Source organism: Protopterus annectens, chromosome 12.part0 (assembly GCF_019279795.1).
Source record: "Protopterus annectens isolate FY-2018-M chromosome 12.part0, PAN1.0, whole genome shotgun sequence".
NCBI lineage: Eukaryota > Metazoa > Chordata > Ceratodontiformes > Protopteridae > Protopterus > Protopterus annectens.
The window spans coordinates 965,536,445-965,548,209 of NC_056746.1; the positions used below are offsets into that span (position 1 = coordinate 965,536,445).

The window sequence follows — 11,765 nt, forward strand, 5'->3', positions numbered from 1 at the left end:
CTTTAATTCCGACTGTCTTCACTTCCTGAGAGCTGCTGGTATTTTCCTAGATGAATGGATCACTTGTATAACATCATTATTAACTTTATAACAAACAAAATGGCAAACTTCTTAAAACAAATTCACAGCTCAGTAACATAAGCATTTATATTCTATATTTCAGTAGGATCATCTTCCCTTTAAAGTATGTTCCTATAAAAATACAGGAATGTGATACAATGTACCTTTCCAAGCTTCTTGGTCAATCCAGTTGCATGCAGTAAGGAATAAACTGAATTTCTTCAACCAAAGTTTTGGTTTACTGAGAAGTTGCCGTATGGAAAATAGATTTCTAGTAATTCTAATCCCGTAATTTTTAATAAGAATTAGAAGATGCTTCTGTACTCCTAAATCAATAATTAAACAACTAGTATAATGACTTAAATCTATTTCTTTGTACATGCAGATATATTTCTTCATATTTCTTTAGTTGTACAAATATTTCTTTACTTTTTGATGCCATGTGGTCCCTTAATGGCAAATAAAAATGGCAGAGATTCTGTGGCTAACGTTTCACCTCCATGAGGTCTATATTCGGAGTAAACACTCAGTAAAAAATGTGTACCACTTGACATCCAGCTTTCTGTAGCTAGCTCATTAACATTTAAGCACCTTACATCTTATGGTTGAAAGGGACTGATGTGATAATTGAGAATGAAATTAAAGAAAACATTTAACACTTATCTGAATGCTACAGATAACAATACCTATTGACCAGGAGCCAGAACTAAATATTAATCATTATATACAATTAAACATTGCCATATAAAGAATGTGTAAGTAATGTATAAAACTGATGACATTTATGTAAGTATAAAGCAACTTTTTATTTTTTTTTCAGGCTGAAATCACTGTTGTAAAATGCATTACAACTCCCATTTCATCATTTAACAGAGACTACCCATGGGACTTTATATTTCTGTCTGATGACTGCAGAATGGACAATACAAAACCCCCAAATATTTCTGTAATTGTGGCAGTTGGATTGATATGCTTCTGTGCATATTTCACAATATTTCTGGAAACCTATGCAAATCGTATGCGTAGAAAAATTGCATCTTCATTTTTTGAAGACCAAGAAGAACAAAGAGTATATTATCTTCAACAAAGGCTTTTGCTTAAGTACAGCTCAGAGAACCAGACTCCAATGCCAATAGCTGCTATTAGTTGAACTAGAAGCAGTGTGTGCTCACAAATGTACAATTTACTAAAGTCTCACTCAGTTCCACCTTTGCTCCCTAAATATGTATCACTGTGAAAAGTATTAAACTTTCTATCATTGACACTTAAAGTTCCTTCTTCCATGATCTACACTGCTGACTACCACAAGTAGCTGTAGCTGTTAGTCAGACAAACAAATGGAGCCAGCAAGTCTGCTCAGGACTGTTCACTGCTGCACACTTGTGTAGAGGACTTGGGTATGATTTGCTATGGAATTAAGTTTTCACCCCTCATCCCCTCCATGGGACAGGCAGGTAACTGGAGTTACAAATTTTGCTTAGTACTCTGCTCATTTCTTTATAAATTTTGGAGCAAGAATTTTTCCACCACTCATCTTGGATTGATGCCTACATTTGGTATTTGTGTATTTCCTACTGAGCATTACTAAAACAAATTTGCTCCCTCAGTCCTCTGCTTCTTATCTCTGCATTAATGATTGACTGGTCTAATTATTTTTTTGGCTTGTTTCACTCGTGATAAAAATGACTCCACCCAGTTAGTTCTATTTCAAAATAAGATTCTTAGTTGCTGTTGTCATTTTATGCATTTGAATTTTGCTTAGTGTAGTGTTTTGCCAAAATCCATCAGTTGCTTTTGCTATGACATGCATTTGGGTTTTGTTTGTCACAGTTTTTCTTTCAGTTAAAGGAATATCCTTGCTATGCTATCTCCGGCTGACATGGACATCCTCCAAAAAGGCCTTACTGAGAAGGACACCTGCTGTCAAAGTCATGGCCTCAAGCTAAATGCCAAAAATTGCATAGTCATCCCATTTGTGAAAAACAAAGCACCCACAAATTACCACATAGGTGGCAGCCCCCTTAATACAGAAGAGGTAATAAGAGATCTGGGCATCCAGGTAGATAGTAATCTCTCCTTTGACAATCATATTGCCAAAGTACTTAGGAAATCCTTCTATTTGGCCCATCTAATTACTAAAGGGTTCACATCTAGAAATAAAGAGGTTATAGTACCCCTCTACTCTTCACTCATCAGACCCATCATAGAGTACAATGCCCCATTTGGGATGTACCTCACAAGACACTTCCAACAGCTGGAAAGACCACAATATTAGCTCACCAAGAGGATTACTGGCCTCAAACATATGTCCTATGCAGCCCAACTGAAAAAACTCCGGCTGTACTTAATGGCATATCGCTTACTCAGCGGTGATCTCTGCCTGACTTACAAAGCAATGTCCAACTCAGAATTGATGGACATGCTCCACCTAAAGAAATCCAAGCACTGCAAGCCACGCGCTCTAGTGAGCTAAACCTCACCACAACAATAAATAGAACATGCTGGAGGGATAGATTCCTGTCACAGAGACTGCCCATGCTTTGGAACAAAATTCCTATCTACATTAGGCAGAGCCCCTCACTAACACTCTTCAAGAGAAACCTTGACGAGTGGATGGGTAACAGAAAATACACCCCTGGGATCACTTCATTGGCTCTGCTTGACAGAGGCTCAGTTAATTAATCAATGGGGAGGCGAAAGCTGACAGACTCTGGCTAGGCTTATAAATGCCCTCAGGCAGATAGCCTAGTACCTACCTATGAACCTATGAACCTATGCAAATGCTAATATACATTGCAAAAATAAACTGAGTACAATGCTTTTAGTTCTGAAAGCCTTCTCCAATTCAGTTTAGAGGAAGCATTTTGAAAGATTGCAATTGGAAATTACATCAAAGGTAATCAACCAGGAACACTTTCTTTACTACCGCTGCTGTTTTGCTGATGTGTGAATTTTTTATTAAAGGTGTTAAACCACTTTAAGTGTGTTCAGTGTATACCTTCAGTTTCAATGAGAATGAGATTGAATGAAGAGCATAACATAGTGTGTGAGAAATGTACAAATATAATGACACTGGAGGCTAAAATCTCACACACAGATAACTCAGACATCAGGATCGTCAGCAGTGCACCACACACCACACTTCACTGTGACCATCATACTGCACATAATCCTTCACATGCTGAGGTTCTAAAGATTAACTTAGCTAATCCTCAAAGACCTCCAAAACACAAGACAGGCACAAGGCACCCCGACAACACTGTACACAGATTGAGTCTACCACCTCACAGAGAACAAGTAGTCTCAGAGACATGGATGCTAAGCTCCTAAGGCAGGGATCCACTAAACAAAACATTGTAGTTATACAGATTCTATTATAAGACATACAGATGTACTTCTTACTAGACTGAGCAACATTAGAGCATGGTTAAGTGTCTGTCTAGTGCCAGGATCCATCACATCCCATGCTCATTCAAGTCCTTGAACAAGAATTACTGGTATGACTCTGTCATAGCACATGTGGGTGTCAATGACTTGAGACTATATGAAGACAGATATGATACACTTCTCATACTATGTATTCCAGGCAGGTATGAACCTTGCATTGTGCGTCATTCTATCTTCTCCACGATTTATGCCGCAATATGAGCAAAAGATGTTTTACTTCAATAATTGGCTTAGATTTTAGTGTCATTTGTAGGCGATCCAATATTTGCCAGTCTGGGAGAATATGAATGACTGGGATGACCAGTACTCCTCTAGGCTTTTGAATATTTGCAGACATTATCCACCCTCATCTTACCTTTTCTCACAATGCCAACCAGATATACCTGCCAGTATAATGAAACAAGCAAAGGGAAAATATAAAGGCATTACTGATCAATGCTAGGAGCCTAAACAAGAAAATCCACTCCCTCAGAGCCCTCATCACCCTGGAGGAGGTAGACATCTGTGCAGTGATTGAGGCATGGTTTAAAATGGTGGAGAGTACGCCAGTTTTGCAGGGCTATAATGCCTTGCACACTTTTAGTCCAGCCACTGCTCAGGACAGAAAAAAGAGGTGGAGATGTTTCAATCTTCATTCATTATCCAGAAGAGACTCACATCAAGGCTGGCTAAGCAGCATGATGCACTGGAACGTTGTCACGTGCAAATCAACATCAGAAAAGTCCCTAGGTCCCTTACCACATACTGACAAGCAAAAGAACTCCCTCAACAACTCGAGAAAGCCACAATGCCTATCTACAAGAACTAGAGTCAAATAAAAGATGCATTATCATCTCCTTTGGAAAGTTGACTCCCCTGCGGAGCTATCTAATTGACAACACACCCCCTAAGAGTTGACCAGTAGTTCAGGATCTGGGAACTAATTTGGACAGTGACCTATCTTTTGACCAGCATATATTCACTATGGTAAGGAAGTCCTTCTATATTGTACAGCTCATAAACAAGGGATTTGCTTCTAGATCCAGGGATAATAATAAATCAATAAACAAATGAGTTATATTTAAGTAAAATGTAACAGAAGCATTTCATCAGTGAAAAGTGATTCACAAGGAACAAAAACAAAAACTACCTTTGATAATAGTGATAGGTACTGACCCTCATTTACTGGAAGGAAATTGGATAAATAAATTAGTTTTAACTGTGCATACATTCTTGTGGTTCAGCTTTACTGAGTTTTATTATTTAATACTTATTTCAGTTTGAGAACCATGCTAGCCCTGGTGGGTAATGTATATTTTTCAGAGTAAACCTAAAAGTAGATAAACTGAAATATGATTAACATTGCATGACAAACAAGTTACAGATTGAGAGTTATTACCACAGTATACAATAATCAGAAATCAGATTACTGATTTCAACATTCTGTAAAGTAAACGATTACATAAATACAAGATATCTGCAAATTAGGAAGATTATAAATAATATATATAGTGGAGAGTAAAGCATGATTGAGTGACAGATTAAGGTAGAAGTTTATCTTTAGTTGCAGATGAGATTATAGACTGCAGTGTAAGCAGTCATCTGAAATAGGTGGAAGATGGTAATGATATGCAGCAGAGATAGATAAAGCGTCACTCCCAAAGGACATAGATAATGCAGAATGTGGTTAAGAAACACAATACTGTAATAAAATAGCAATTGGTATGTTAAAATGAGGTTAGCTAGCATTCGTGTTTCAGTAGTGTCAAACCAATATTTTTTCAAACACACATCAACAAAGATCAGTTTCTTATGCTAATGTTGGTGTACTAAACAGGTTATTATTTCAGAAGACCCTAAATATTTGTAAATGCCTGATCAAGTACTGATGTTAGATATTACGGTCATTCCAGCAGTACATACTGAACAAATTAGACAGTGGACTGCCAGAGGTGTAAACTTATCACAAGTGTATGAATAAGTTTTGAAAGGACAGTCTAAGATAATTTGAGCCAATGTTCATGCCATATTACTCCTTATGACTAGTATTAACTAACAGAGCTCCCTGGGCAGTGTGGAAGTGCTCACAAGGTTATTCCATAATGACAAAAGTGTGATATGAAGCTCATCAATGAATATCCAGACGGAAAATTTGCACAAATCATGCATATGGTGGCCAGTAAGAGATAAGGATGCAGAAGAAGTGAAGATGTGTAATGAATGTTATCGAGGCAATTCATCACACAAAGGATTCGGCTTTACACCATGGAGATGGGCATAAAAAGTCAAGGTCTCAACCCCATATGGTCTGTGCTGGTCTGCTTCTTGGAAATATGTTTCTGGTTTTGATAGATACTCATTCAAAATAGTTGGATTTGTATGCCATGAAATTTGTTATTTTGCTGCCAATCACTGACAAAATGAGACAGAATGTTATCATGTACAGTATTTCAAAAGTTGTAGTGCATGATAATATCTTATTTACTAGTAAGGAAATACAGATGTTAATGAAATTAAATTAATTCATCCTACTTCACTATTACAGGCTTTATACAACAGCCTGGCAGAGAGGATTGCACAGATTTTGATGGAAGGGATGATAAAATTGTATTGGTTCTTGAGTAGATATGCTGTTACTGCTCAAATGATGACAGCTTTTTCTGCTGCTAAAATGCTTATGTCACAAAAGAGGAGATCTGCATTTGTTTTGTTTAATGGAAAAGTTGATAACAAAAACCAAGAGAAAAAAATAATCATGATTTAGCTTTAAATAAGATGCTGTCAATTTATAGCTAGGTCACCATTTAACTAGTATTTATTATTTATTCATTTGTGGAGAATTCACTAGCTGATATAATTTTGATTACATGAATCTGGAATTTTTTTATAGTAACACGCCATTCATATATGACTTTCTTCTCTTAATCTTAATGTCATCTCATAGTTTTTTTTTTACATTTCAAAAGTAGTAAATAGTTATATTGAAAAAATTGAGAGGGGAAAAAAGCAGTGAGTTTAGAGAAAAACCTTCACTATGCATATAAAAAGTGGAGGTGTTATTAATCTAAAGCTTGTGTATGAAATTACATTTATTGTCCTGACTGGATTCATGACATATCTTAGAGATATTCAGGTCTCACATTTTATACAGTCATTACAGGTCATAATTCATTTGTGAGCAGGCATGCCAGTCAAAACACTGAAAAAAATGTCTTGAGAAGTGCAAAGGTTGCACTATATCTGCTACTAGATACAGTTGATATAGTTATGAGACATGTCCCTGTGTCTTTTGTAGTGAATGGAGACCAGGAAGAACCAAAACCTGTACCTGTGTTGGAGAAAAAATGAAATGATTCACATTTGCCTTTGCTGTCATACCTAGACATTTTACTTTGAAAGCACTTACTTACTGAACTAAACAACCAGAAAAGTAGTGGTAATACATTTTGTTTTGTCAGCAATGAGAAAGAATATACCCTTATTTCACCAAAGGCCTGATAATTCACCCAAACCTTCTTAGTAAGAAAGCAAAACTAAAACTTTAAAATGATAAAATAATATCGTATTGCTTATGGGTACTTTACAGTGTAAAATATATAAATATTGAGCCTCAAAATGTGTGCAACTGAATGACAGATTTACTTATTCTAAAAACTTAATATGTTTTATACAAGGACTTCTAAGTATAAGAAAGTGTGGTGCAGATACTTAGCTATTAAAGAATTAACCTAACTGGAGGAATGCATGCACATATTTTGAATGGAAGTAGAGTTTGTGGAAGTAAACATTCTGCTCAATGAAGATTAGTTCTGGGATCCATTCCCTAATTTAAGTTAGTTTATGTAATCCTCAATGGTACAACTGGAAATATTTCACCTACTTGGCCATGAACACTGATTTTCCTACTGCTGCTGCTTCTGTTGACATTTGGATTTTATTTTACAAATTGTTAAACCAGTTTAAGGTGTTTGAACTTCATGTTCAGTAAATGACTGAAAAGGAGGAGAATCATATCTTCATATTTGTAATTACATGTCTGTGCTGTGATTATGGGTTGCCCTCACTGTTTAAAATAATGGAAACTTAAGTGTATTGTTCTATGATTATATGCGCTATAATGCATGTATACAATACTGTACTGCATTTGCTTTGGTGGCTGTACTGATTTTGTTTGCTCTGGTGATTTTAATTATTTGTAACGAAGTGCATACTGAAAATGTCCCTCATAGTCAGTCCATCTATACACTGAAAATAAATAAAATGTTTTTTTTATTGTGTAAAAGCACACTTCCTATTATTTCATATAATTTGTTGTTCCTCGGTTCTCTACTTTATTTCAATACATTGCAGTTCCTGATCTCACTTTCATTGGAACATTATTCTGTAGTTTAGTTTTACTTTTTGCCCTTGCTCCTAGTCTCAGGATCAGCTATTTTACTTTTGTTTTGTTTCATAATTTGGCATTCAACTCTTAATATAATTCAAGTATTCCAGAATCTACCAGCCACCTTAAGCCAAAGAATTTTTAAAACCATTCCTTGACCATTTTTTGCTAGTTCATTTCTTAGCTGAATGCTTTATTCCTTGTTCCTCTGCATGATCATCATTCACTATAATGAACAACCCATTCATTCCTAGTATGGTGGCATATGGTCATAGAAGCTGTCATTATGCAACTATCAGAAGGCTGTCTATTAGGCCCTAACCTTGCCCCTGGCTGACACAGACATGTGCATCACTATAAGGGCCTAATATCCCCTTCCCCTTCATGTGAGTGCTCTCACATGCATGCTAATGAAGGCTGCCATGCCACCGCTGACTTAGTAACCCAAGTTCACATCTCCAGTTATGGATGTTTCACCTACAAAACTTCATTTGCATTCAGTGAAACAGCCACCAGGCCATCAGTCACTCCACCCAGAATAGGCAAGTTAGCATATGGCTATTCACTCCTACCTGTCCCTGCCTATCTCTTCCAGCATCTGAGATGCTAACTGAACTTGGGTTGTTTGGGTTGTAGTCATGGTTTTATCCCCCTACATCAAAGAACCATGGTCCTGCTTGTTTATGTTGATAGCTTAGCCCACCCATCAGAATGAATTCCCTTCTCTTGAACTCATAGCCTGCCCTTCAATCCTACACAAGTTTTAAGTTTCTGGTACTTTCGATTGAGTTTGCTTCATTTACATAATATTTTATTTTATTGTCTATTTCCTATAGCCCAAATTATTCTCTCATGATGAGGCTCAGTAAATGCAATGTTGTTACATGCATCCTTTCTCACCACCCATGAGACTGAGTGATACTATCACAAGATCTAGATGCAAGCACATCAGTGATGTGAAGAGATGGCATATGCTGCTTGAGTGCACATCACTGTCACTCCTATGTTGTATCTCACTTAGCATGTTACTCAACAGCATGCATGAGTAGTTGGTAGTACTGGTGTGTGTGTGTGTGTGTGTGTGTGTGTGTGTGTGTGTGTGTGTGTGTGTGTGTGTGTGTGTGTGTGTGTGTGTGTATGGTTGTTCCACAGTCAGTGACACCATGAAGTCAATGTTGTGATATGTATACACATCTCTGCATGCCTTGCAGAAATGCCATGTCAATACAGCAAATCCAGAATTGTGTCTCTATGTTGTGGTTATGATGGGCATGTGTAGGCAGGACCACAGTATGACAGGAGCATTGCATACTTGCATGTTGTCAATTTATATACTATCATGGTCTATGATACTTGCTACCATGTATTTGACAATCTTCCCTTAATTATTATCTATATGAATGTTTATGCCTCTCCACTGAGTGTAATTCGTAGTCATCTTTATACTGCTGTTATAGAAGAGTGCACTAACACTGGTGTATGCAGTGTAGGAATACTCCATTTTTTTTTAACTAACGATACATGCCATCATACAGATTTCTCAGCTGAGGACGGCCCACCTGATGGGATATAGATCATTAAGGGTGGCACAGAGAAGCCAGAACCAGTTGCACCACCAGCATCACAGGACATCATGTCTGTCCATGTTGCTGCCATTCTTAGAGGTGTGGACATCAAATTCCAGGAGGAAATGTGGAAGGCAGTCAGTAATATGCTCGAGGAGCAGATGATTTCTCTCTACCAGGAAGTCCTCATGCAGATGGATGATATGGCAGGCCTTCTTCATTGCATTTGTTGACCTTGAGAGGGATAGTCAGTCCCACCAGGAAGGACTTCTTAGGAGTAGGCATTGTTCATGTGTTACATTACCCATCTCAGCTTGCCAGAACTGTGTTTGCATGTCATTTTCATGCTGTTTATCAACTGTAGATCATTATGTGTAATGTTCCTATTGCGCCACTGCAGCTAGATAGCACATGCATATAAGTACTGAGCACGTGTGAGAATAGTGCCATTTTGCACAGTCAGCCAGAGTGAATGCAGGAATGAATGGAGATGTGCATGTGAGTGTATTTGAAGTAATGTGTGAATCACTTAACTTAAATATAAGTTCCAGTTGCAGTTCCTGGCAATGTTTATTTACAATAAATATCTTGAACCCATACACCACTTTATTGTCTCTTTTGAATGCGTGAGACAAGTGACATGGTGTCAGAATCAGCATGTCTAACTAAAATGGCATAGAGCCAGAATGGTTTCCAAAGTTGAAGCTACACACAAGCAATGATGCACATGGTTAGAAGTGGAGGAATATATTGGAGTGAACTCGCAAATAGGTCAGCAGTTATTCAAAGGTACTTAAACTTACTTAAATGATTTTTCAGTCACTAAATGTGTGGCAAAACATTCAAAATGCTCAAAATAATTACTGAGATAAACAAAATATTTGAAATTGCGACATACTGATAAAAGTATTCAAAATAAATAGGGAAGTGTTCAAAATAATTTCTGAAATGTTTTAGATGTATGAAAGGGCTATAAGAACCACATTAGTTTCACATTGTACTACTTTTTCACATTAATTCAAGCTATTTGAAGTGTCTGTAGTTTCTGGAATGATTGCAGTGTGTGCAGTGTCAAATTGAAGCCTTTTCAAAGAAATTGTTGTGCATTTGTACATACTTACAAGTGCCTGGTGTATGCTTGTATTTAAATGTATTTTATTTATATGGCAGAGGGATTTCACAGACCTGAGCCTGTGGTGTTTGATAATAATATTGCTGAGAATCTGAGAATTTTTAAACAAGAATATGATATTTTCATACAAGTTGCTTTTTCTGACAAAGACACACGTACAAAGGCATTCATACTTCTTAATTTAACAGGCTAGGAAGCCACTGAGAGGGAATGCTCATTTGTGTATACACCTGCTGTGTATGCAGAAGAGGGGGAAAACTGTCATACTGTGATACAGGCTGAAACGCGGGAAGACCCTAAGTGCTTAAAATGTAAATTTGGAGAATATGTAACCCTCAAATGAATATTACAATGGAAAGGCACACATTTTACACAAGAAATCAAAAGCCAGGTGAAATTATAGCAGCATACATTACTGATTTGAGAAATAAAGCAAAAGTGTGCAGATCTGTTGATTTGGAAGCTAAGTTGATAAAGGACAGACTTGTGTGTGGAGGTAATAAAGATGCAGTGAGAAAGATTTTGCTTCAAGATAGTGATTAACTTTGAGCAAAGCTAAACAGATTTGTCAAATATACAAGCTTAGAGAAAAGCACACGGATATGCTTACCAATGAGAAAAGTATGCATGCTGTCTCTCATACAGTGTCTGGTGGTGCGAATGTTGATAGTGTGAGACACAAAGCTAAGATGAATAAGAGATATAAGCTGAAGAATGTGGCAGTACTCAATTTTAACAATAAAGTGAATGGAGCAGCTACAAACAATCTTATTTTTAACTGTTGTAATTGAGGAGGCAACCATGAACCTAAATGAGAAAAGTGCTTAGCTTTTGGTCAGCAATGTCACAAATGTAAAAAGTAGAATAATTTCAAAAGGCTTTGTAAGTCTAAAGTGACACATACTTTTAATAAAAGAGAGCATCCAAAGAAGCAAGTAGATCAGTTAGAGAGCTGCGAGCAAACTTGTTATGTTGATGGTATATCTGTGATTGATGAATGATTAATACAGTAAACTATCGGCCAACTGGTAGTCTGGCAGCAAAGGGTAAGATATTTTGTACTGTTCGGATTAATGGAAAACCCACAGAGCTTAAAGTAGATACAGGCTCCAAGTGCAATGTTACATCAGCACACTATTTTTTTCAGTCTTTTATTTTGTCAAATTTCACTGGATCACAAATTTTCATTGTTAACTAC

At 36.9% G+C, this 11,765-nt stretch overlaps 1 protein-coding gene across 1 annotated transcript in view; it reads left to right on the forward strand.

The window, feature by feature from the left end:
- The window catches only part of LOC122816236 (osteoclast stimulatory transmembrane protein), a 161,314-nt gene extending 160,003 nt beyond the window's left edge, over positions 1-1,311 (forward strand). Inside the window, exon 5 of the mRNA XM_044088979.1 lies at positions 881-1,311. Within this exon, the coding sequence (XP_043944914.1) occupies positions 881-1,210 (330 nt within the window). The 3' untranslated portion in view covers positions 1,211-1,311. The remainder of the gene's footprint in view (positions 1-880) is intronic.
- The last annotated feature ends 10,454 nt before the right edge of the window (positions 1,312-11,765 follow it).